General features: G+C 33.4%; 1 protein-coding gene across 6 annotated transcripts in view; it reads left to right on the forward strand.

The window, feature by feature from the left end:
* Window positions 1-24,341, forward strand: part of LOC123548559 (ras-responsive element-binding protein 1-like) — a 60,528-nt gene that overhangs the window by 30,022 nt on the left and 6,165 nt on the right. For 3 of the 6 annotated variants that reach the window (XM_053546182.1, XM_045335911.2, XM_053546183.1), the window contains exons 3-12: window positions 2,964-3,377; window positions 4,745-4,843; window positions 16,502-16,703; window positions 17,160-17,644; window positions 17,892-19,071; window positions 19,970-20,147; window positions 20,417-21,176; window positions 21,640-21,976; window positions 23,351-23,724; window positions 23,982-24,174. In XM_053546182.1, coding sequence (XP_053402157.1) covers window positions 2,964-3,377; window positions 4,745-4,843; window positions 16,502-16,703; window positions 17,160-17,644; window positions 17,892-19,071; window positions 19,970-20,147; window positions 20,417-21,176; window positions 21,640-21,976; window positions 23,351-23,724; window positions 23,982-24,174 — 4,222 coding nt within the window. Of the gene's footprint in view, window positions 1-2,374; window positions 2,520-2,963; window positions 3,387-4,744; window positions 4,844-16,501; window positions 16,704-17,159; window positions 17,645-17,891; window positions 19,072-19,969; window positions 20,148-20,416; window positions 21,177-21,639; window positions 21,977-23,350; window positions 23,725-23,981; window positions 24,175-24,341 lie in introns of those variants that run through there. The other 3 variants (XM_053546184.1, XM_053546180.1, XM_053546181.1) reach the window with 3 other exon arrangements.

The following is a 24,341-nucleotide window of genomic DNA, read 5'->3' on the forward strand; positions in this document are numbered from 1 at the left end:
TTATTTCATTCTTTTATTGGACAAAATATCAAGTTGGAAATACATAGATGAATTAATTGAGTGTGAATTCACTGAAAATTGCACGTCCTAACTTATATGTTACGAAGTTTCAAGGATAATTACTTGAATAGAAAAAAAAATGTTTCCGAATTCTGTTTTTGAAGTAACCTCATGATTGTATCAGTGTTTTGTAATGTTTTGCGGGTAATTATTCTTTTGGGGCTGATTCAATGACCAAATACTTGGATATAATAGAGCAATTCATGAAAATCCTTAGTAATAATTGATCTTCAAATTGCATCCATTTACAGCTATTTTGGTTCTACGTCTTAACATATGGTATTTAGAAGAAGTTTAGGTTCACATTCATTGAAAGATAAATACTTCGACACCATGGTCAGGCTCAGACTTGCTTCAAATAAACATAATTTAAACCGATGAATGGTTCTGTTTGGAGTCTTAGGGAGTTTGCACAAGATTAAGTAAATATTGTCAGAGCTGTGACGCTGATCTTGATAACATACACTGCATATTTATGTACATATAATTCAACTTTCCAACCACACCATGAAAGCATCGCAACCGTCCATTTACTAAGGCCAGGTTAAATAAATCTTGTAAGATATCTTCATTTTTTTTCCAAATTTTTTTGTTTGTAAAATCTCATTCTGTTTGGTTGGTATAGCAAAAAGCTGGAACTTAGTTTTTAGATATATTTTATATGTGAGCCGTGCCATGAGAAAACCAACATAGTGGCTTTGCGACCAGCATGGATCCAGACCAGCCTGCGCATCCGCGCAGTCTGGTCAGGATCCATGCTGTTTGCTAACAGTTTCTTTAGTTGCAATAACTTCGAAAGCAAACAGCATGGATCCTGACCAGACTGCGCAAATGCGCAGGCTGGTCTGGATCCATGCTGTTCGCAAACCCACTATGTTGGTTTTCTCATGGCGTGGCTCATATGTTTCTTTTTCTAATTTTTTTTCTTTTTATTTTATCAGCAATAACAAATGATCAAGATTTATATATGTTATTAATATGATTAAAAGTAAAATATCTGTCTTCATTAACTGCTGTGCAGGTGTTTCATTAAGTATTCAATTAAGAAATTTTCTGCAAAGTTCAGTGCCGTTTATTACTTTATGTTGCTCTAAAAATGCATTTTTAATTCTATTAAATTACGAATAATGACATGAAGAGAAGATCAAAGTGCATAAATCCCTGAAATATGAACAGGAATGGCCTTGAACAATTAAATTAAACCTTAAGATTTCTTACAATGAAACTAGAATTTTATCATTTAGCAAAAAAAGATTCTTAAGTTTTCAGTAGGTTTCACTTGCTAATAAAACATTTTAACATGTTAATTAATGTAAGAGCAAATTATAGTTCCTTAGTAATTTAAGGAAACATATTGACAATTTAAAGAAATTGTTTTAACAAAATTTGTTTGTCATTGAAAACTATGATGTATTAAAGTTTGGCCTAGAGGGTATATTTAAGTGCTATTTGTTGTTTGGTACATCGAGAAGTTTTGACAAGGGCGACATATTCTGAATAGCGCAACTTCACAAGAATCTTAAATCTGTATCTTGTAAAGTTTGATCCAACGTTGCTTAGCAAATATCAATGCGCTATTGAATTTATTGAAAGAAACCCGTTAAGTACCGAACGCATCAACTTACCTACACCTTTGTATTTCTATATTTTGTACATGTAAGATAATATGATAAAAAATAGTGTTCTTTTCTTTTTCAAAATAATGTTAGATAATTTTTTCTTTCTTTGCAAAAGCTTGTATAAGCTAAAACAATTGGAAAAACGATAAGATAGAATTTTACAATTGATACAGCTATATGAAATGAAAGAGACAACTGATTTATGAAATGGAGGTATTTAAGATATTATTTAAAACAAAAATCTGTTGAATTGGAAGGAAAGGACAAAGAGTGGACAAAAGTTGTTGATGATTCAGATCTAAACTAATTTCTGAGTAACTTGATTTGTTAAACAACGAGTCTGTAAAAATGAGTAAATAATTTGTACTGACAATTATCAAGATGTACTTAAAAATGAAAATAATGCATCACTTACATCAATTTTTTATATTTTTGGATCATGATGATCTCACAGTTTTTCTGGTATCAGGTTATGTAGCGTTGCGGACAAGTTTTCAGGTAATTTGTTCTAATTGGTTAGTGGTTGGGTATCAGACGCCCCCACTGAAGGATGTTGCATAGCGTGACTACTCCCTCGTCTCGGCTACGACTACTGTAATTGTGGTCAAAGGCAATAGGTTTCTTTTATTAAATTATAAATAGCCAATCACATTCTTAAGCGATGCTTTATTCAGTGTATTTATAAAGACCGGTAAATAATAGTTGCATTGGGTATTGTAGTTTAAACATTACATGTCAGCACTGTAAAAACTTGAAAAGGGTTCTGAAGATTTTATCATTCTGAATAAGGACATTGAAGGATTTGTAAATACTGATGAAAGTATGGGAGTTTCAATAAAGGTAGTGAATATTTGTCATTTATTTCGCTTTTGACAGGAGGAACCTTTTACTGGATGACCTAGAAAAGTTCTTGTCTAAATGAGTTTATAATTTCCTGTAAAATATAACTGCTGGAATTACTATCTGTAAATGGTACATCTGGAAAGTTTTGATGATTTCTCTTTAATTGAAACTGAAATGTTGGTGACTGGTGAGATATTTAATTACTAGTGAGATACATAGAGTTGTAAATTGGTATGTAGTTTTATTCAGAGCTATAAAACTGAGTTTGGAGACCAGTCTCAGAATGCAGACGTGCCATTGGTCAATTTCAAATGTATGCTTAGAAACAACCAATCAGGTACTAGAGTTTTGAGACTGATCTCCAAAGCCAGTTTTATAAACTTTTACAGTGGATGTATCAGAACTTGACTGTATATTTTTATTTTCATTGTTTTATTTCAGGATGATGATGCTGATTTTGGAGAGTTTGCTCCCCTTGTAATGGATACTGAACCTAGTCAGAATGAAGCCAAGGTTGAGAAGTTGCGTTCACAATCACCACACAGTATTACAATTCATAAAGAACTTCCAGGTTTTGCTCAAATTCCACGACCGGAGCCTATAAAACCAGCTCTTATTTTTCCAGCTCAGAAGGAATTGAAATTATCCAGTTCCTCCGGCAACGAGAGTAAAAACATTCCAAGTTTGATACCACCAACTTCATTATCACCTGTGATGTCTTCCACTGTATCCAGTATTAGCGGAAACAGCGAACCTCCGTCCCCAGCTGCTACACCAACTACACCATCCAACATAGATGAGAATTCAAAGTCAAGCATTTCGTCATCTGGAAATGTGATGAGGCGTGGGACAAAGGTAACCAGGGTAATGTAGACATTTATTATAAGGTGTGATCTCCAATGTCACGTTTTATTTTCAGTTTTGAGTGATCTTTTACACTCTTACTTTAATTTTGCAGAAAGAAAAAGTTTACACACAAGGGTGTTTTGACACTGGGATATATTTTTATGTAGATTTGGGCAGTATTTTAAGATTTGAGTAGCGTCATGAGAAAACCAACATAGTGGCTTTGCGACCAGAATGAATCCAGACCAGCCTGCGCATCCGCGCAGTCTGGTCAGGATCCATGCTGTTCGCTAACAGTTTCTCTAATTGCAATAGGCTTTGAAAGCGAACAGCATGGATCCTGACCAGACTGCGCAGATGCACAGGCTGGTCTGGATCCATCTGGTCACAAAGCAACTATGTTGGTTTTCTCATGGCGTGGCTCATTGTCAAAATCTACTCTTTACACTCAGCAAAACTGCAAGCATGATTTTGAAATAAGTTTCTTAAAGAGAAATATCTGTGAAACATTTTTAATAGGAAATAATTTTACAAACCTAGATGGAAAAAGAAAACATGTTTTATATCATCTTGCAGTTTGACTGACTTAACACATTTTCTTTACCTGATTTTTGGTTCCATTTTAAAATGTCCCTCCTTCACACCTTATACTTGGTGCCTAACAACCAGTATTACCATGACATTCATGTAACCATGGTTACCACTGTTTGACATAGATTTGATGTTGCTGTAGTTATTTCTCAGTAATATGTGTACCGTATCTTTTGATTGACACTGTGTGAAGTTTCCTCATCTGTTTTTTCACCATCTGTACCTTTCAGTACCACTAATCAGGGCTATTGTTACAGCGTTTTTGATTGGATAATCCTTGTAATAAAATCTAACACGCTTGTGTGGCGATTATAATTTGAATTATTGTTTCCAGCTGCAAAACTTGACAGGAAATTACATACTAAAATGATGTTTACTGCAGAAAATAATGTAGGAACTATTTTCACGCGAATTATTTTTTTCATGGGAAAATCCTGCACGTGGAAAGATTTTATGAAGGATTATAAATATTTAAAGTACAGATTAATGAACATTTTGTAGCAATCTTTGATAAAAATAGATTATTCTTTCTCTCTATTCTCCTCAAGCTTCTGCCTATCTGTCCATAGATTTAAAATTTTACATTTAAAGGGAGACTAATAGCCGTAATCTCTTTACCCATTTAACCATAGATAATTTAAATTTCAATATAGAACTGACATGAATAGAGTCCCCTTCGTTGAATGAAACACCAATGGATTGGTGCACAATGGGCTGGATGAGTGGGAATTGGGCAGGATTTGTGTAATTTAGTTGCTAGGCCTAATTTTATGTTGCATTTTCAGAGTTTGGACACGGAGACGGCTGAAAATGATGAGAATCTGGATTACGATTCAGATTTCGATGATCTTGAAGAATTACTTAGTGAACTTATAAAACATAAGGTATCGTCCAAGTGTACTTCATGTCATGTACTCCTGCGATATATTCAAGACAAATCACCCCGGGGAATGCGGTACTATGCATGCATGTAAATTTGAGGGTCTCACATGCTCAATACTGTAGTTAATGCAAACTTTTTTTTTTAAATAATTTTTCAGAAGTTAAATTTTTAGTTTCTAATTTACCTTGAAATAGAGCTTGTAGTAATCATGCCTTTGGTTCATTTATTCTGTGTACATGTTTTACGTTTAAATTCAAAAGTATATAAAGTATTTAATCTCAATTATAAACAGGGCACAGTTCTAATAAGAAAAGCTTTACTTATATTAAATTGATATTCTAACATGTATTCCTAACCCTGTCTCGCATGCTTTTCCTTGAATTCTGTAGCCTTGACCCCATAACCTTTAACCTCTAACCTTACCTTGCATGCTTCTTCCTTACATTCTATAGCCATGTTACCTTGACTTCTAACCTTGACCTTTAACCTTGCTTTTATTCACCCTTTTATATATATATAACTTTTAGGTGATGGTGCTTAACTCTTAACACAGCTTTTATTATTCAAAAGCTTTTGTTTTTCAGCTCTTTGCTCACTCAGGTGCACAACTGTTTTTATTTTAATGAACTGAATTTATAAAATATAATAGTTAATTGAAATGAATTGAAACCTTTTCATCTCCGGATCTCTGGATTTCCATCCATTGAATTTTGCTGGAAAAAAAACTTTGTTGAAAAAAGAATGTGATTATTAAAGATATTAAAGAATAATTATGGAAATTTAAAATGTTAAAATTTTCTGTAAATTCTTAGAAAATTAATGTCGTATATTTGATTATTATACTGGTTTTGCTATTGCTTTCGTAAAAAAACAAAGATATTGATATTCTGCTGTTTATAAGTAAACTTTCAGCAGGAAAGCACCGAAACCAAAAAAAGTTTGATTAATGACAAGGAAAAAGTTAAAGTAGCGGATATTTCATGGAGAGGATACGCTACAACATTTTTTGCACCTGAGTGACCTTTTCATAATTTTGCATGATTCATATTTTTAGCTTTAAGTGTAACATGCATGTTATAATTATATGTGCAAAAGCCTGACATTTTATGTAAAATAATACTTATTGTATATCATAAATGCATGCAGATTTCAGATTTATAGTTACATTTCCTAATAATTAGGATTCAGACGGTTGCATTCTCTCATAGCAGGATAAATAATTTATCATAATGAGTTAATTTGCATACTTAAAATATCAGAATCTGTCTCCGCCACAAATGTTACGTTGCATATTTTGAAATATTTAAAGTTAATGCATGACAGTATATTAATAATGAAGAATATAAAAAAAAAAATGCAGACTTCAGGAAGTGTCGGTCTCCTTTACAGAAGTTTGTGTTTTGCCACATTTGAACGTGAAATCTCTTGGATAAGATATTTCACTATAGTCTATTTTGAAATGTTTTTATACCAGTTTATTAATTAGAAATTAGATATAAATTTAGACATGAAATCATTATGAAGTGTATTTTGTTTCATAGGTTAAGAAACTGAAATGGGATTGACAATAAATCCCCCTTTATAAGATATATCCTTATTAGAAATTAACTTATAGTAACAGTACTGTATCATCAATTTCTGAAAAAAAAAGAAATTTGAATCTTGCATCAGACATATATCTAGCATGTTGAAATATTTAAAATCGGGAGTCATTTAAATCAATAAATTTAAATCAATAAATATGTTCATTTGGCAAACATGTTTTGATTTTTATATTTTATATAATTATGTCTGTTTTAAGCCAGGTAAAGGTCAGAATTGTTTCTAAATTGTGTATATTATGAAAATGCTCCCCCTCCCCCCCCCCCCCCCCCCCAAAAAAAAAACAACAACAACAAAAACAAAAAACAAAAACAAAACCGTAACAAAAACAAAACAACCAACACTAGAATAACAAACAATAGCACCCGACACAACATTATTTAAGACGAGTTGGGACATATTATAGGACATCTTGTATCCTGATCAGATTCTGAATCAATTTTGCCTCCGGCATTGAATAGTTTAAATATTGAAAATGTGTTTTATTGCCTCCTCCTCAAGATGTATAAATGATAAAATTATATTGATGATAGCTGTCAATTCAAGATAATGGACAGAGCATAAAAAACTGCATGTTCTTCTTTAATTTAAATCATAGTAGCTTAGTTATAACCATACAAATAGATTTCAACTTAAAGAAACAGACTGTGTCAAATAAGTTTTCCCTGTCCTATAGCTTTTAATAAACTAGAAATTCCAACGATTACAAAACTCCTACATTACAAACAATCCATCATAAAGCAGTAGCAAGTAGCAAAATGTGAAAAAGAAGCTTATTATTAAAAGAATTTAGACTCTTATTCTGTTTAAACTGTGGAAACAAGGCTGAATTTATACTTGAATATGATTTTCTGACAAGATGACTGGTTTTATATGTAGAATGATAGACTGGTTTCAGAGTTCATCTATAGAAAGACTGGTTTCATCTTTATATAGAGACTAATTTCATCTGTAGATTAATGCTGAAGTTCATTTCCGAGTCGTATTTAGAATAAATGTCTTTTTGTGTCTGGTCAGTATCAACATCAGTTTCGTGCTTAAGGCTGGTAAGGTTTATGGCAGGTACATCAACAGTATTGTCGATCTTGGTGATGTATGGCCCGATACAGTTATATCTGTCTTCAAAATCACCTCACTAATTCTTGTCCTAATATGATGTAATTACCTGTGTTTGCCCTAAAGGTGTAGCTGCTGAGTTGACAAGAGTCGTCGCCACAGACACTCGCTATGGTGGACGAGCACGAGATCGCGCAGCTGTACAACCACATGACAGTTTTAAGTTCCGTTCTCATTTATTTCCTGTTTTTCTCTCATCGAGTGAACGTTCAATTCTTATGGTCAGTTTTATAATGGATTATTATAAAATATAAAAGCAGCACAAGTTATCACATGGAAATGTTAATAAATAATTTGTAAGTAAACTTTATTTTCAAAATTTAAATAATGCAGTTCAGAGTTAACAAACAAAAAGTATTTAATAACATCTGGTTTAAAAAAAAAAAGGGAAGATACATTTCATCATGTGAAGATTGTAGACTATTTAGAAATTCCACTGGTTATTGCAGTCTTTACAATGGGCTTAGGGATTAACAAGGGAGAAATACTGGCTCCTATTTAATTTGTATTTATAAGGTAATGCTGGATTTCTAATTAATGATAATATTTTAAAGATATTGCTACCTATGGACATTCTTTTGAAGATCAGATTATGTTGCTGTGGTGGTGGATTAGCAATTTAGTGATAAATTCTAGAAGATTAGATTATGGGTTAATCTCAGATGTAACATAAAAGGTGTTACTTTTCAATGAACAATTCCTATGCAATATTCCGGCCAATGAGAAAAAAGTGTTAGAAATTAAGATTTCTTTTTCTAGTAAAACTTGCAAATATATTGTTACAAGCTTAGACTTATGAACAGCAAATATTCAGTTTGTTGCAATTTTTTGTAGCAAATTAACCCTTTCCCTGCTAAATTTCTATAATGAACTTGTCCATCTTTCAATTTGGACAGTACCATTAACTGTGAAAAGGGGTGCTTACCAAAAAGATACTAACTGAATGGCGAACAGTGCAGATCATGATCAGACTCGGAAGTGCAGGCTGGTCATGATCTACACTGGTCACAAAGGCAGAATCAGTCGTGTCCAACATGATAAGAGTTAATACTGATGAAATTTTCTTGAGCAGTTTGTAGTAACAAAATGCACTCTTGAAAATTTTTATCCTGTTCTGTGCCAAGTTTAACAATGACAAGAGCAAAATGAAATTAAGCATTTAAGTCAAACCATTAGATGTGCTATCTACTTCCAGGTAGTCTTTGGTTACTTTTGTTCTTCAGATGATAAATTTCCTGTGTCCTCTTGTTTTGGTAAGAAAGCACAATTATATCTTTATGAAATGTTGTCCAAATTTAGCCCTTATAATGAGTAAGAACTGCAAAGTTCCATCTGTACAAATTTGTAATAAAGTTATAGACTGAATATTTTAAAGACATAATCTTAATTTCAGACTACGGGACAGTGTTGAATACGGACCTAGTACTCACAACTGTCTAGTCTTAATTTCAGACTGCGGGACAGTGTTGAATACGGACCTAGTACTCACAACTGTCTAGTCTTAATTTCTGACTGCAGGATAGTGCTGAATACGGACCTAATACTCACAACTGTCTTCTAACTAAACAGTTTTGTAATCTTAAATGTACCTATCCTTAAGTCAATATGCCATTCAGGTGAGAAAAGCTCTATCACTTTTACCGATAGGTTAATTAATGTAGGATTAAAATTGGATGAAAGGAGAATGTAGATGACGGATATTACAATATGTCAACCTCTTATTCAAGATCATTTTGCTTCATCATCCGCTGTTATTGATGTCCCAAACTTATACTGATGTTGAGCAGCATGATCAATCAAGCTCTGGTCATGTTCGAGCATAATAAACCAATCAATACGCCCCTGACTCACGGTATCGCTATTTTTCTCAAGACAATCGCCTATCTTGATGCATTACTTTTGTTGTTTTTTGGTTTTTTTGCTCGGTAGATCTAATGACCATTGTATAAATGATTGATGCTGGAGACGTTGTCAAACGGTTATGAACAAGTGTATCTTACTTTGTTGTAAGTTTATGCAAAACGTTATATTGCACAAAAGGCCTTTGAAGAGATGAACGAAATATATTCCACCTACTTTATGAGGACTCAGTGACAGAAAAATGTCAGAATATTTCAGAAGTAACGTAAAATTGCATAACAAGTAAATCTTACTGCAAAATAAAAGTTGCATTTGTGTCACAATACAAGCAAGTGTTGTTGCATTTGAAAGAAAGTGTCACGCTTTTAGTAGAGTGTTCATTTAAGTCTTGGATACAGAAGTGTTTTGTCTGTAAAATATGTTCTTATTTTATTTTTTTTTATATTTGAATTTTTCTATAATATGGAATATTTAATGAAGAGAACACAAATGTTACTTAAATGTTATTTAAATCTTTTTCTGCAGAAACAAATTTTAATGCCTATAACTGTTAGAAATGAAAAATGTATTTTAGTTCTAAGCTTTTGTGTACTGATAAAAAAAAAGCCTAAAATAGGTGTTACAAGTCAGTGTTTAAAGACTGACCATTGAGATAAAAATACCCACCAAAAAAATCTAATCATAAATTGAGAATCTGTATTGTGACAATGTTGGTAGCTCATCTGTCAATGTCAGGAGATCAATCTTGACTGGTATAAATGTCATCTTCATCAATCACAAGAAATGAAACAGTAACCAGTCTCTTGTAACAAAGTCATGTGACCTGATGCTTTTGTGCCCTCTGCTGCGAATCCGGTTTTATATTCCGGTTGATGATTTGTCGTTGTTAATTATAATTAACATTCAGTAATCATATTTTTAATAGCCAGTAGTTTTATAGGATGCTTGTGTTGAAAATACACATTTCATGTTAAAGGTACTCACTCAAAGATGATGTAAAATTTCGTGCAGTATCCTTGTTTTCACTCAGTTTGATATCTATTGAAATTCTTTATTGGTGGGACACTTAATTTTGTGATGGCATAAGTCTGCTAAAGAAAATCCCAGTGAACTCAAAAAAATCGTTCATTTTGTCTTTAAATTGGCAAGCCAAGAATTAATGTCCCTCTCTAAATTTGCTTTTTGGCTAAAACCATGAAATTTATGTCCACGAAATTAGGTTATTTCAGTGTAAAGATAGAAATGAAAAAATTAAAGATAGAAATGAAAATTGCGGGTATGCAAAATAGCAGAATTCATATTTTATTTGTTCTTCAAAAGAGCTGAAGCAATTCTGTGCCGATTGAAATTTGGATTTGCAGTATCCAGGGATGAATAAAGGTTGTCAACAAGTCTGTATCAAAACCCTTTTTAGCTCACCTGAGCAATGCTCAGGTGAGTTTTTCTGATCGCTCGATGTCCGGCGTCCGTCGTCCGTCGTCTGTCGTCTGTCGTCTGTCGTCTGTCAACATTTAGCTTGTGTATGCGATAGAGGCTGTATTTTTCAATTAATCTTCATGAATATTGGTCAGAATGATAACCTTGATGAAATCTAGGCCGAGTTCGAAAATGGGTCATCTCGGGTCAAAAACTAGGTCACTAGGTCAAATCAAAGAAAACCTTGTGTATGCGATAGAGGCTGTATTTTTCATTTAATCTTCATGAATATTGGTCAGAATGATAACTTTGATGAAATCTAGGCCGAGTTTGAAATATGGGTCATCTCGGGTCAAAACTAGGTCACTAGGTCAAATCAAAGAAAAACCTTGTGTATGCGATAGAGGCTGTATTTTTTAATTCTTCTTCATGAATATTGGTCAGAATGATAACCTTGATGAAATCTAGGCCGAGTTCGAAAATGGGTCATCTCGGATAAAAAACTAGGTCACTAGGTCAAATCAAAGAAAAACCTTGTGTATGCGATAGAGGCTGTATTTTTCAATTGATCTTCATGAATTTTGGTCAGAATGATTGCCTTGATGAAATCTAGGCCGAGTTCGAAAATGGGTCATCTTGGGTCAAAAACTAGGTCACTAGGTCAAATCAAAGAAAAACCTTGTGTATGCGATAGAGGCGGTATTTTTCAATTGATCTTCATGAATTTTGGTCAGAATGATTACCTTGATGAATTCTAGGCCGAGTTCGAAATGGGTCATCTGGGGTCAAAAACTAGGTCACTAGGTCATATCACGTAAAAACCTTGTGTATGCGATAGAGGCTGTATTTTTCAATTGATCTTCATGAATTTTGGTCAGAATGATTACCTTGATGAAATTTAGACCAAGTTCGAAATAGGTCATCTGGGTCAAAACTAGGTCACTAGGTCAAATCAAGAAAAACCTTGTGTATGCAGTAGAGGCTGTATTTTCAACTGACTTCATGAAATTTAGCCAGAATGATAACTTGATAAAATCTAGGCCGTGTTGAAAATGGTCATCTCGGGTCAAAAACTAGGTCACTAGGTCAATCGAAGAAAAACATTGTGTATGCAATAGAGGATGTATTTTTCAATTGATCTGTATGAAATTTTGTCAGAATGAATGTCTTGATGAATCTAGGTCGATTTTGAATATGGGTTATCTGAGGTCAAAAACTAGGTCACTAGGTCAAATTAAAGAAAATCTTGTGTATGCGATAGAGACTGTTTTTTTCAATTGATTTTTATGAATTTGGTCAGGTTGATTGCCTTAATGAAATCTAGGTCGAATTTGAATATGGGTCATCTTAGGTCAAAAACTAGGTCACTTGGTCAAATCAAAGAAAAAACTTCTGTATGTGATAGAGGCTGTATTTTTCAGTTGATCTTCATGAATTTTGGTCAGAATGATTGCCTTGATAAAATCTAGGTCGAGTTTGAACATGGGTCATCTAGGGTCAAAAACTAGGTCATATCTAAGAAAATGCTTGTTTTATCGCAAGAGACCAATTTTTTGGTCCAATCTTAATGAAAATTGGTCAGAATATTTGTTTCCTTGAAATCACTAGGTCAAACATGTTTTACTCTGTTATGGAGTGTTTCTTAGGTGAGCGACCTAGGGCCATCTTGGCCCTCTTGTTTACAGAATCCCTTCAATGAAAAATTAGCCAAAATCCAGGAGCAGGTTGCTTTATTATTCACTTACCTTTTCAAAAAGGAAAAAAAAAACCACATTGCCAATACCTGTTTTTACTTTTAGAAAATTCTATCTTCAAGCACTTTTGTAGCTGGGGATAGAGTTACAAGTCTAAGTATAAGACTTTCTGTAAAATCTGAAAAATAGAATGATGACTTATATCCTGATATAATATGTTGATTTGTTTATAACATTACTGGAAAAAATTTGATGAAAGTGTGGTCATTTCTTTGAAAAATTGTACAAGGTTTTCAACTTCCGAAGATGAAATGAAAAGGAATTTTACTTTTTTGTTGGGATTTGTTTTTGTAGATTGACACAAGCACGAAATCAACAAAAAATAGTCCTCTTTGAGAATACTAGTGACTTTACAATAGGTAGCTTCCGCTACCAATAAAATAAAGGGAATAAATAGCCAAAATTACATCTGAAAGATTTTATCGTTTTATTGCAATATTTTGTTGTAATCATTTAAAACAAGTATCGCCAGATGACATGAAACAATATGCCAGGATGCTTTGTTTAATTTGCCCAGCATGTTAATTCATAATTTGTCATTATTAATTAGTGTTCACAATTGTGAAATTATGTTTTATTAAAATCTTTGTTACAGGCAGATTCTTGTTACATCATAAAACCACCAGAATCTCTCAAAAAGTATGTTCTTTTAAAATTTACATAAATAACATAAGAGTAAGTCCTGAATGTTTTTTTTCTTATTAAAATATTAAAGTTTATTTATTAGTTGTACGCTGTTCATAAAGTGATTTGTCGCTAAAAGTTATCTAGAATTATGAAAAGCTTATAAGCTCTTTCATGTATCAGTTCAAGGTAAATTTTAGTAAGAAAAAGTTCCGTTTGGATTGAGTAAATTCAGATTTTGAAAGGAAAATATATGAAAACATATTTAACGAAATCACAGGAAATGATATTGAACAGAGAAAAAAGGCAATCAATAGCAAGAAAATTAGTGAAAAGTCTTCCAACATTTTGTAAATATTTAGTTACAGAATGAAGAGGAAATTAATCTTATAACAAATTTCATTTTCATATTTTTAAAAAATAAACAACCCTGGAAGAAGTTTTATAATAAAAGATAAAAATAAAAAAGATAAAAGGCTTTTGAATGATTTTTCTTTGATCACATAGAGGAATTCATATGTTTTGGTGATTGGTGAAAATTCACAGTAAATAAAGATCACCAACACTGGATATTTAATAATTGCATTAATAAACAAATAATGAAATACACAGAATTATTTATATTAAAGATCAAAGTTGCCTTAATTAACAGACAGTTCTTGTAACAAACAAATTGACCAGTGGTCAAGTCAGGACCTGAATAGAGATGTTTAACACACAATAAAGTAATCTGATGACATGAAAAACTGTGATAATTCTGCTATACAATTTCTCATTTGTAACATCAACAATACCTTTTAGAGGCTTTTCACAGCATTGGGTAACACCATAGAAAGAAATGCCAAACATTTGATGGGGTGTTAATCATTTTGGATGGGGGGTAATTGGTATGTTAGAACATGAAAAGGTAAGTAGGCCAATATATTGCTCCAATTCTGGGGCTGCAGCACAGAATCTGTAAAGGACTTGAAAGTGTCACATTCTGGCTTGGATATCGCACCTTTTCTTATTTGATTTCAATTATTGGACAGAATGACACTGGCTAAGGTAATTGAGAATTTAATTTACTGTTATACTTATTGATAAAAGATGACACAGGGGTAATAGTCATTGGGTGGTCAGCTTGGAGAGGCGGTCACTTTGATACAGAGGTTAGTCATAGTAATTGTTCTTGGACATTAGGTATTGGTTAGAGAAGTTTCAGTCCTTGAAAAAGGATATTTTGATCACAATATTAAGGTAAATTAATCATTTATTTATATTTGGATTACTCCTAAATATTTTTTCTTTTAATTTGAAATGCTACAAGTAAAGTTAACAGTGACAACATGTTAAAAATTTATTTACATATTATGCTAAAACAGAATAATTAAAATGATTTTATAAAATAGCCTCAGTTAAAAAAGAAATTAACTTTAATTTCTTAAGGGAATAACGTTTAAATTTTTAAAATAAACATGAACAGTGAATACACAAAAAACTTTTATTTACCTGTAGTAAATATATCTAGATAATGATTGGTGATCATCAATTAAAAAAATGTCATATGTAATCAGAAATGTTTTTTCAGCGGTGAATAATTTTGCTTCAGGCTCTGAAAGCTCATGATTTTTGTTGTAACTGGCTAATTGTAAACATGTACATATTAAATAATCATCAGATATGATAAGGATGTGATGCAGGCTAAAAGTTTTGTTTGGGTTGAGATCTTTTAGATTTTATGAATCAAAGGTAGGGAGTAAAAATATTGTCTAGATGGACTTCAGTTTGGTCAGATCTTTATCATTATGTGTTGTAAGTATTTCGATGACTAGTTAAGATAAAATAAAGAAGTGAAATATTAAAAGGAAAATAGTAACAGAAAAAGAAGTTTTTATAAAAAATAAAAGGGATGAAAGTGTGAATAAGATAATAGATACAAGAAAAAATATGTACACAGTGAGAAAGGATAAATTTTATATGCATAAAAAATGTGTAATTATACATTTAAAAAATACAGTTTCAAATTATTTCAAAACATATTTTACAATGCTTAAAATGCAAAATATAAATATAATATAGACAAAATTGTTGGAATACTTTATTCTAATATACTTGAATTCATGGTCATGGTGACCATGACACATACATTGGGCACGTTGCTAGACAGAATTGTCAAGTATTTGTCACAAATTATTGTACAATAAAAATTCAGCATCTCAATTGTATCTATAAGGTTGAAGGGCCCAAGGGCAATAAAACCTTCACATGTTCAAACATGGTAATCTTGTCGTATTTTTATCAGCTGGACCTTTCAATAGACAATTAACACATTGCCTATGTCATTGTGGTCAGTCTATTCAACCATTTTGAACAATTTTGGTGAAATCTGTAGTGTTGTATCAACAATGAAATTTTGCTCAAACTTGCAATGTTTTTTTCTTTAAAATTCTTGAAACTGTAAGAGGAATTTGTTACAGTGGAGTGGAGGAATGTATTTTGCCATGTTTTAATATTTGACTATTGGAGGCTCAGGTAAAATAAAATTTTAACTGGTTTGTAAAAGATTTTGTATTAAACGAATAATAACTTAAATTTCAAACTAAGATATTTAAATGGAATATAATATTTTGATACGCTAATAGTTTTTACTGTAGAAATATTTTCTATAAAAACGAACAAGTCATAGGATCACCATGTCTTGGTAAATTATGCAATTTACTCTAGAAAGTGCAATACACAGTGATTTTCTTCTAATTAACTGTAATTAGAGTAAATATTGGCATTTACAATAGCTGCAATTAAGGCAAGGTGACAAGTACCTGTTGAAATGTTACAGCAACAGGTGTTAATTGCACTTCTTTGATTGACAGGCATTTCTGACATCTCATTTGACAGTTTTAACTTGGTTGCATAGCAACAAGGACTGTCACTTCCTGGTTTTATTTTGATTGGTTGATGTAATTGGAAATAAAGAGTATTGATTATTGATTATTTATTTATATTGGGGAATTTAGTAAGTTAATTTCTTAGTTTTGTATTGAAGAGAACATCATTTGACAGTATACAGCTCTTGAAAGACAATGCCTGTAAATTTAAGAAATACAGAAAATTGTAAATATGTGAAGAAGAAAATTTATTCAGTAACATTTTGTGGTGAGACATATTTATCCTGTGTATGAGATGAAATATATAAAATTTTGCATAATGTTAACTTTATTTACAACACGGTTATTGAAAAGGAATTTAAAGTAATTTCATTTTAATGATTGCAAAAAATCTTAATGGTATATTTTTGTTTGTTTCAGATATTACCAGTGTCGGACGAAGACGGAGAGAAATTCATTTGTCCTGTTTGTAATGTGTCATTACTAAATCTGCATGATTTAACTGTTCATATACGTTCCCATAATACTCCAGTATCAGGGTCACAGTCCAACTCGTGTAAAATTTGTGGAAAAGTTCTCAGCTCTCAGAGTTCTCTGGACAGGCACATGCTCGTACATTCTGGTAAGTTTTTTCTGTCACTATTTCATAACCAGAACAGTTAGCTCAGTAGAAGGAGCACTATGTATGAGCACTAAGTACTGAATTTAATCTTCAAGCAAGGCAGTTACTTTCTCCAAGAAGAAGACTTTTTCTGGTAATTCTTCCCCTAATTCAAGAGATATGTGGAGAAGTTGCCTCTTTCTTGCAGAGAATAAGTTGGTATGGGTATAGAATCATTGCAGCAGATGTGAAACTGAAATTCTTGAACAACAGTTAGACCCAGTGAAAGAGAGAAGCACTTTAAGGAAAGTAAATGTTCTAAAGTTTGTAGAAGGTGAACAAAAAGCATACATAACTTCAAAAAATTTTAGAACATTTTTGTTAGTCAAAACTAATTACCTACTTTTTGCAAAAATAAAAAAATGCTTGTAAATGCTGTGAAATTGTCTTTATAAAATGGAAATAAATGTATTTCAGGTGAGCGTCCGTTTCTCTGTAAAGTATGTAACATGTCGTTCACAACCAATGGAAACATGCATAGACATTCACGTATCCACACCAAAGAAGAAAACCTGAAGTCGCTGGGAAATCAGTACAGTCAGATGCGTCGAGGAAAATCAGCCTGGAGACAGCGTATCAGCAATTTCCTCAGTCAGTCCAATTCACCGGTTGGTGATCGTATGAAAACATTCCAGAGTGGAATGGCGCAAGACATTTTGAAGAACCTGCCGAATCATTCCCAACAGTCGGTGTTCGGCCGTCCTAGTGAGGTGATCCCACCTCTGGTTCCAGGCATGAAACGTCAATACAGCGGAAGTGAGCTTGCAGCTGATTGGCAGATTCCGTTTAAACGACAATCATTGAGCAGCGAGAGTGACGTAAGCAGTTCATCGCCACGCAAGTTCAACTATCCCATGATTCCTGATCAGGAGGAAGAAAGTCAAGAGGAAAAACTAGAAGAGGTTCGTTTTGAATTTTATATTTTTATGATAGTTTTGTTTATCTTCAGTTGATAAAAGGGAGATATGTCTTAGATATTTGCAGGTTATCACCTTAAATAGCATAATTATAGAATCATGGTAGGAAGATCTTCAAAGGCAATTTTAACTTCATTTCATGAACTGTTTTTAGCTGATTTTTGTTCAAGAATTATTTGATTTTCTACTTTTATTCTTTCAAGTTATTAAGAAGAAAATACATATTTTCCAGAGTAAAGAAAGAGAGGATAGGGAAGTTCTGCACTGTCCTGCTTGCCCAAAGACTTTCCTGTGTAAATACGGCCTGGAGTCACACCTTGAGTCCCATCCAAACTTTCAGAGCCACTGCAGCCAATGTAACCTCACGTTTAAAAATCCACGTAAACTTCGCCTTCATCGTCTCATCGCTCATACAGAAAAAGTCAAAGAGGATGTGTTTGAAGATAGTGCCACAGAGAAAGAGGTTACTAGAGAGAATGAAGAAACAGAGCTCAAAGTTGGATTCAATGATCTCACATTTGTTGATTTCTCGGTGGAGAAATTTCCTCTCATTGCCAAGCATTATTTTGAAAAGAATGCAAGGATGACTAGTAGCACATATTTAGACTTTATATGTAACATTTGCTCAAAAGCATTCCCATGTGAGTCAAGTTTGATCTTACATAAATACTCTCATACCAAAGATAAGTGCACACAGTGCCCAATATGTGAATGTGATTATGCAGATGTGAACGAATTTCATGCACATATGCTGAAACATCTGGCAGATAAAGCTTTTGAAGATATCCGTCCATCCTCTAAAAATGAAAAAGGTGATGATGATGTCACACCTGAACGCCTTACGAAACATGACTTTCTTGCTATGTTCTTATTGAAAGATGATGAAGAGAAGTCAGAACAAAAGCAGTTGTCGCCGGCACCATTAAAGAAAGAAATACCAAAACCGGTCAAAGTTGAGAAAAATACCAACAACGACTACTTCGCAAAGTTAGGTCAAGTGTTTTCTCCAGGAGTTCCCCCAATGTTTGGCCAACTTCCTATTTTCCCGCCAGGATACCAGCCAACCTTGGATGATTTTCATAAGATGTTGCAGGTCGCAACAAACATGAACATGCTGCCGAGTATGGGCCCAGGTTTATTGATGCAAGGACTTGCCAGTGGACTCACCGCTGCTCATTCATCCCCATCCAAACCACAATCCAGTTACACACCATCTTCCACCATGGCAACATCAACACCGAAACCGGCTCATTCTTCAGTATCTAGTCCAATGAATGTTCAGCTTGGACGTGAAGGCCCACTGCTCAGTGGTCCAGAAAGGGAGATCAATGAGATCAAGATGATGAATTCCGGCGGAATGTACCCATGCAAATACTGCGACAATACATTCACAAGCTATAAGGCACTTAAAGGTAAAATAATGTTATCATTTAATTGAAATTTAATTAAGAAATTTCAATATAGAACTGCAGGCAATTTATGTAAACTTAATTATGTTTCTTTCATATTAATACTGAGTGAAGAGTTATCCATCGGGACATCAACTTTATGTGAGCAAGTTTACTGATTATCTAACCTATGTTGTTTCAGAAAAGTTTTGAAAAAAAAAAAGTTGTGAGTATGTTGATTTTATTTGTGAATAGTTCAGTATTTATGGAATTTGTTGTTTTTCCGATTGATGAACCATGTATATGTTGAGTCCAGTGCAAGATATATTGCATGTTAGTAGTTCCAGCATATACAAATGTTACATGAATTTTTGCATGTGTGTTGTTATCATATATGCATTTAGGAATTTTGCTGATGTATTATTTTGTTACTTAAATTTTTGAAACCTTAAATGGAACGTTCTGCATGAAAAAGATATGTAAAAGTTTTTTTATGACATTTACACTTCATTTTGTTTAGAACTCATTAATATTTATTTGATGTGTTTCTGAAACATCATGATTAAATTGTTTCTTTCAACTGTTCTGAAATTAAGTATATTAATATATGACATGTTCTTCTTTCATGTAAATTCTGTTTTAGAAAAAAGATACTTTAAGTACAAGTTAATTGGGGACACAATCGGTATATTGAGTTTTTAATTTTAAAGCTGAATAATTTTACAGGAAGAAAAAGTGAAATATGTGACTGGTGATCTAGTGGTCAATATTCAAATACTTGATAGCAGGACCTCCTTATCCCTTTGCAATGCACGAGCACTGGTATAAAATCCAAGAAGCAGTCAGCAAGCGTAATTAACATAAGTTGCGAGAACTTTCATCTGAACCTGCATAATGTAACAAATATTTCAATCTTTTACAGGACATATTCGGACACATTTAGGATTTTCTCCATACCAGTGTAACCTGTGTGTGTACTCCAGTTCAGACAAGAGCTCCTTGATTCGCCATGTGAGGACCCACAGCGGCGTTCGGCCATTCCAATGTCTTACCTGTGATTTTGCCTTCACCACCAGGGCCAACTGTGAAAGACATCTCAGGTACATTGTTGATGATTTAGGAAATATGTTTTACCAAACAGTTGATTACATGTTTATAAAGTATTCTATTATTAATTGAACACAATTTTGTTAAAAAAATGATTACACCCATATTCGACTAAACTTTATCAAGGCTTAGCTTACAGTCTCATTTCTTTTGTTATGATCGTAACACATATTTTAGATTTCACCATGTTGCAATACTAATAGCTTTGTTGTATATGCAAGTTTACTTTGGTTCACTGAGATCTTTTGTTTTATTTGAACAGGAAGAAGCACGGTATCATGGATAGAGATGAAATAGAAAGATCTGTATACCTTAACAAGTTTGCTCTTGAGGCATCATCTTCCATTGACAATTTCCACTCTCCTGACACGATCTGCAAGTACTGCTGTGTGGACTTCAAGTTTTTCCGTGCGCTGAAGAACCACCTGAGATCCCACAGCAGCTGTCGACAGAAACCATTCCAGTGCCAGCTATGCGACATGGGATTCTGCACCAAGGTGAACTGTCTCCGCCACCTTCAAAAACAACATTCAGAAATTAATAATAACCAGATTGAGAATTATGTAAAGATCATCGAACATTTTACGAATGATGAAACAGATAATGAATCTGTCAACTCGGACGATGGTATTCCACTGTATACAGATGATTCCAGGATGCCGTTCGACTGTCATTCGGGTAACAGTACTCCACAGCCACCAGCTGCGCACTCTACTCCGAAACCGGAAGGACTTCTGGGACGCGAGAGTCGCCATATATCACCTAATCGTCTTATTTCACCTAGTAGCCACATGTCACCTCTGTCTCACATTTCACCAGCACCCAGTCCACTTGTAATCAAAACAGAACCAGTCGACAGGGTAGATACTCCACTAGACTTCAGTATGAAACCAAACATTGATGCAGTCAAAATGGAAGTATCTCCCAATGAGTCTATGAAACCCACAAAATTTGGATCGGATGAAGCCCCAATTGATCTTTCTGTGAAGAAGCAAGCCATGCCTGTGCCTATTGCACCAAAGGTAATTAATGAAATGTAGATTGGTTAATTTTCAAGACAATTTTATTTTCGCTAACAAAGCGACTTGTGAATTAAAAATAATAGTCATGATTATTTTGCAGCATAAAGAGTACAATGTGTGAAGCAGATCTGAGGAATATGTCTACTGTCTATCAAAACATGATATAAAAGTAAAAAATTAACCAATCAGACATATTTGTAAAGGGCTAGATATTAATTTTATAAATATTAAGATGATAATTACACTTTGATTAGATATTGAAATTAAATTTGTTCATGAACAAAATGGAATTAGTAAAAGTTATTGTTGAAAATTGGTAAAGTTTACAGTCTTGTTGAATTATGGGTACCTAGGGATTAAATATATCAAGTTAGTAAATTTATGAATCAAAGAATTTAAATAAATAGAGATGTTAATTCTAGTTGGCATGTGAGAAAACTATCATTTTTTTTTTCTGTTTCAGCCCATGAACTTTATCCAGTGTATGTATTGTCCAATGGGATTTTCTGATCTGGGAGCTATGGAACGCCATCTGCGTAAATCTCATGCAAACTTTGTAGGCGAAAATCCAGCAATCTCGACCCAGCTAGCATCCATGCCATTCCTGAACCAGCAAGGGAAGCTGCTCCTGCCACCAAGATCGATGCCCAGTGTAGCTGGGTACCAGCTAAACCCAAGTAAAGGTGTCTTCCATAACCGCAATGTGAATTCATTCCAAACTCAGCACAGGAATAAGTCTGTGTCAGCAACTATTCAGAACCTGCACGATAAACTCAAGCAGAAAAAGGAAAACAATACAGGTAAATAAAAGTTTTAAAGCATTTCTACAACAAAAAATGGTCCTGATATGCAGTCCAACTTTTTATATAGGAATGCCACAATGTGGTCTTTACTGACAGATCTTTCTATTAAAATGTTAAAACATGTTGCAAAATGTTAAATAGGAAATCGAACTACTAGTCTTTACAGCCAGTTGGTCTCAGTTCAGGGCTGATATTTAGTACAAGTTAGACTGTAAATAGAAACTGACAATGGTCACTAAAAAGATATTTTCAACTGCCTGTTAAGAAATTTACCCATTGTGACCATCAGTTTCTTAGATGAAAGACAAATGGGACACAACAGATTTTTTTCTCAAATTTTGAATGCTTAATTTAGAAATTATGTATACTAATGTAAAACCTATTTACCATAGACCTCCGATGTGAAGATGTAAGTAATGTTTGCACGTGTAGTATTACATTAATTTTTTCAGGTTTATTTCTGTGTTTATGTTTCCTTTGTGTTTATTTTTGTTCCGTGTGCTTTCATTATTGGTTAAAATACTGTATTAGACATTGTTCAGTTCAGTTTTGTTGTAATGAACTGTTATACTCTTGTTTAGACTTTGTTTTTGAAAGCGTACAAGTTATTTATAACTCATATAAAAAAGGTAATCTTAAAATTACATGTAGTTGTCATGGGTTGGTCGGTAAGTAGATCAGTAGACCATGAATTGAGAGATTGTGAGTTGGATTCCTGGGTAGAAAATAGGACTGTTTGACAGAAGTTGGTGTATCAGAAATCACACATTCTCCACCTCTAATTTATGTGGAGAAAATCAACAGTTACTTGCAGAGAACAAGTCAGTGCTCGTGATGCAGAATCCAGGAACACTGATTAGGTTAACTGACTTCCAGTACAAAACTGAAATACTGTGGAAAAACAACATTAAAAAAACTACCATAATTTAACAAACAGATCAGAAAACTGGTTTCGGGTTAATTTCTTTAGACAAAATTTGCTGTAATTTAGTTGGCATGTGCTTTATACCTTGTTGTGCCTTTAGTGACTATTTTTCATTGTAGCTTCAACAGTTAGTTAGCTGCTTCAGTTTACATGAAAAATGTTTGAACGTGTATTGTAAAGGCATGGATTTTCAGCAGCTGCTGTGTTATTCTTTTAATATGCCTAAATCAGTGAATGAGATGGAAATTAGATGACTTCAGGCGGAAGCACCTAATATGACACAAAATACAATGTATTGTCTAAGGGAGATAATTCTGATAAAAAATTGTTACTATCCAAACCCATAAGACTGCCACACTTACTATGCGAAAATGATTGTCTTGGTTTTGCAGGTATAGGTAGTGATTTAGACTCAGTGACAAAATTGTGTCTTTTTTTTTCTGCAGGTGTAGATACCGATTTAGCCTCAGTGACAAAGATGATAGATGCCACAGACCCACTTAACTTTCAAGCCTTTTTTAAAGCAGACCAATCAACAGTCACTTCACTTAAAGCTCCCTCTGTGGCCAGACCTTCAAACATGATCAAGCGTCCAGGTGTTCAGATCTCTCTAGAACACTGTAAGGCGATTAACCGAGAATTGGACAATCTTCAGCGGGAAGGAGATGTAGATGAGGCAGCGTTGTCACAGGTACGAGAGATGGCATTGTCAGTTAAAGAGGAAGTTGTAAACCAGGCACCAGTCACAGGAACAGGAAGTTCAGGTTGCTTGGCAACATCAAGCCCTCTGGTGAGCCAGATTGTAGATGGGCAAGGGGAGGTAAGCAGATATTTTTTATTTTCTCTATTTTTCAGTGATAACATTTCTCAGTGATAACAGCTTTCATAAAATAAAAAAGTTTTAAGATTTTAGAAAGCTTGACATTTGTTAGTCTGAATTTCTGTATAAATGAAAATATGATACCCATCATAAATCAAATGTTATGGACTTGAAGAATTTTTTTATCCTGTTATTGTTAAAAGGGAAAAATATAATGATTATATGTAATACTTAAATTTTGGTTAATCTTATTTCAGTTGCATGATGATAACTCTGGCGATGGATCAGTGTCGGGCACTGTAAAGTCGGAGAGTGACAAGGGAGATAATAATCCACCTAAAAAGAAGAGAAACTCATATGCAGATTCTCCACACAAGCTGGCATGTCCATATTGTCCTCGAGCCTTCCCGTGGGTCAGCTCTCTCACCAGACATCTTCTCACACATACAGGTAAAAATTATTGTCTGCTGTTATATATTTTTGCAACATTGTTGTAAATTGTTAATAGTTAGCGAACTTTTGACCCTCTTAAACAATTTGCCTGCTTATCAGAAACATTTTGTTTTCAGTTAATAAATTGTGCAAAAGTGTTACAAGCATTTTGATTAAAAAAAAAA

Source organism: Mercenaria mercenaria, chromosome 6 (genome assembly GCF_021730395.1).
Source record: "Mercenaria mercenaria strain notata chromosome 6, MADL_Memer_1, whole genome shotgun sequence".
NCBI classification, from domain to species: domain Eukaryota; kingdom Metazoa; phylum Mollusca; class Bivalvia; order Venerida; family Veneridae; genus Mercenaria; species Mercenaria mercenaria.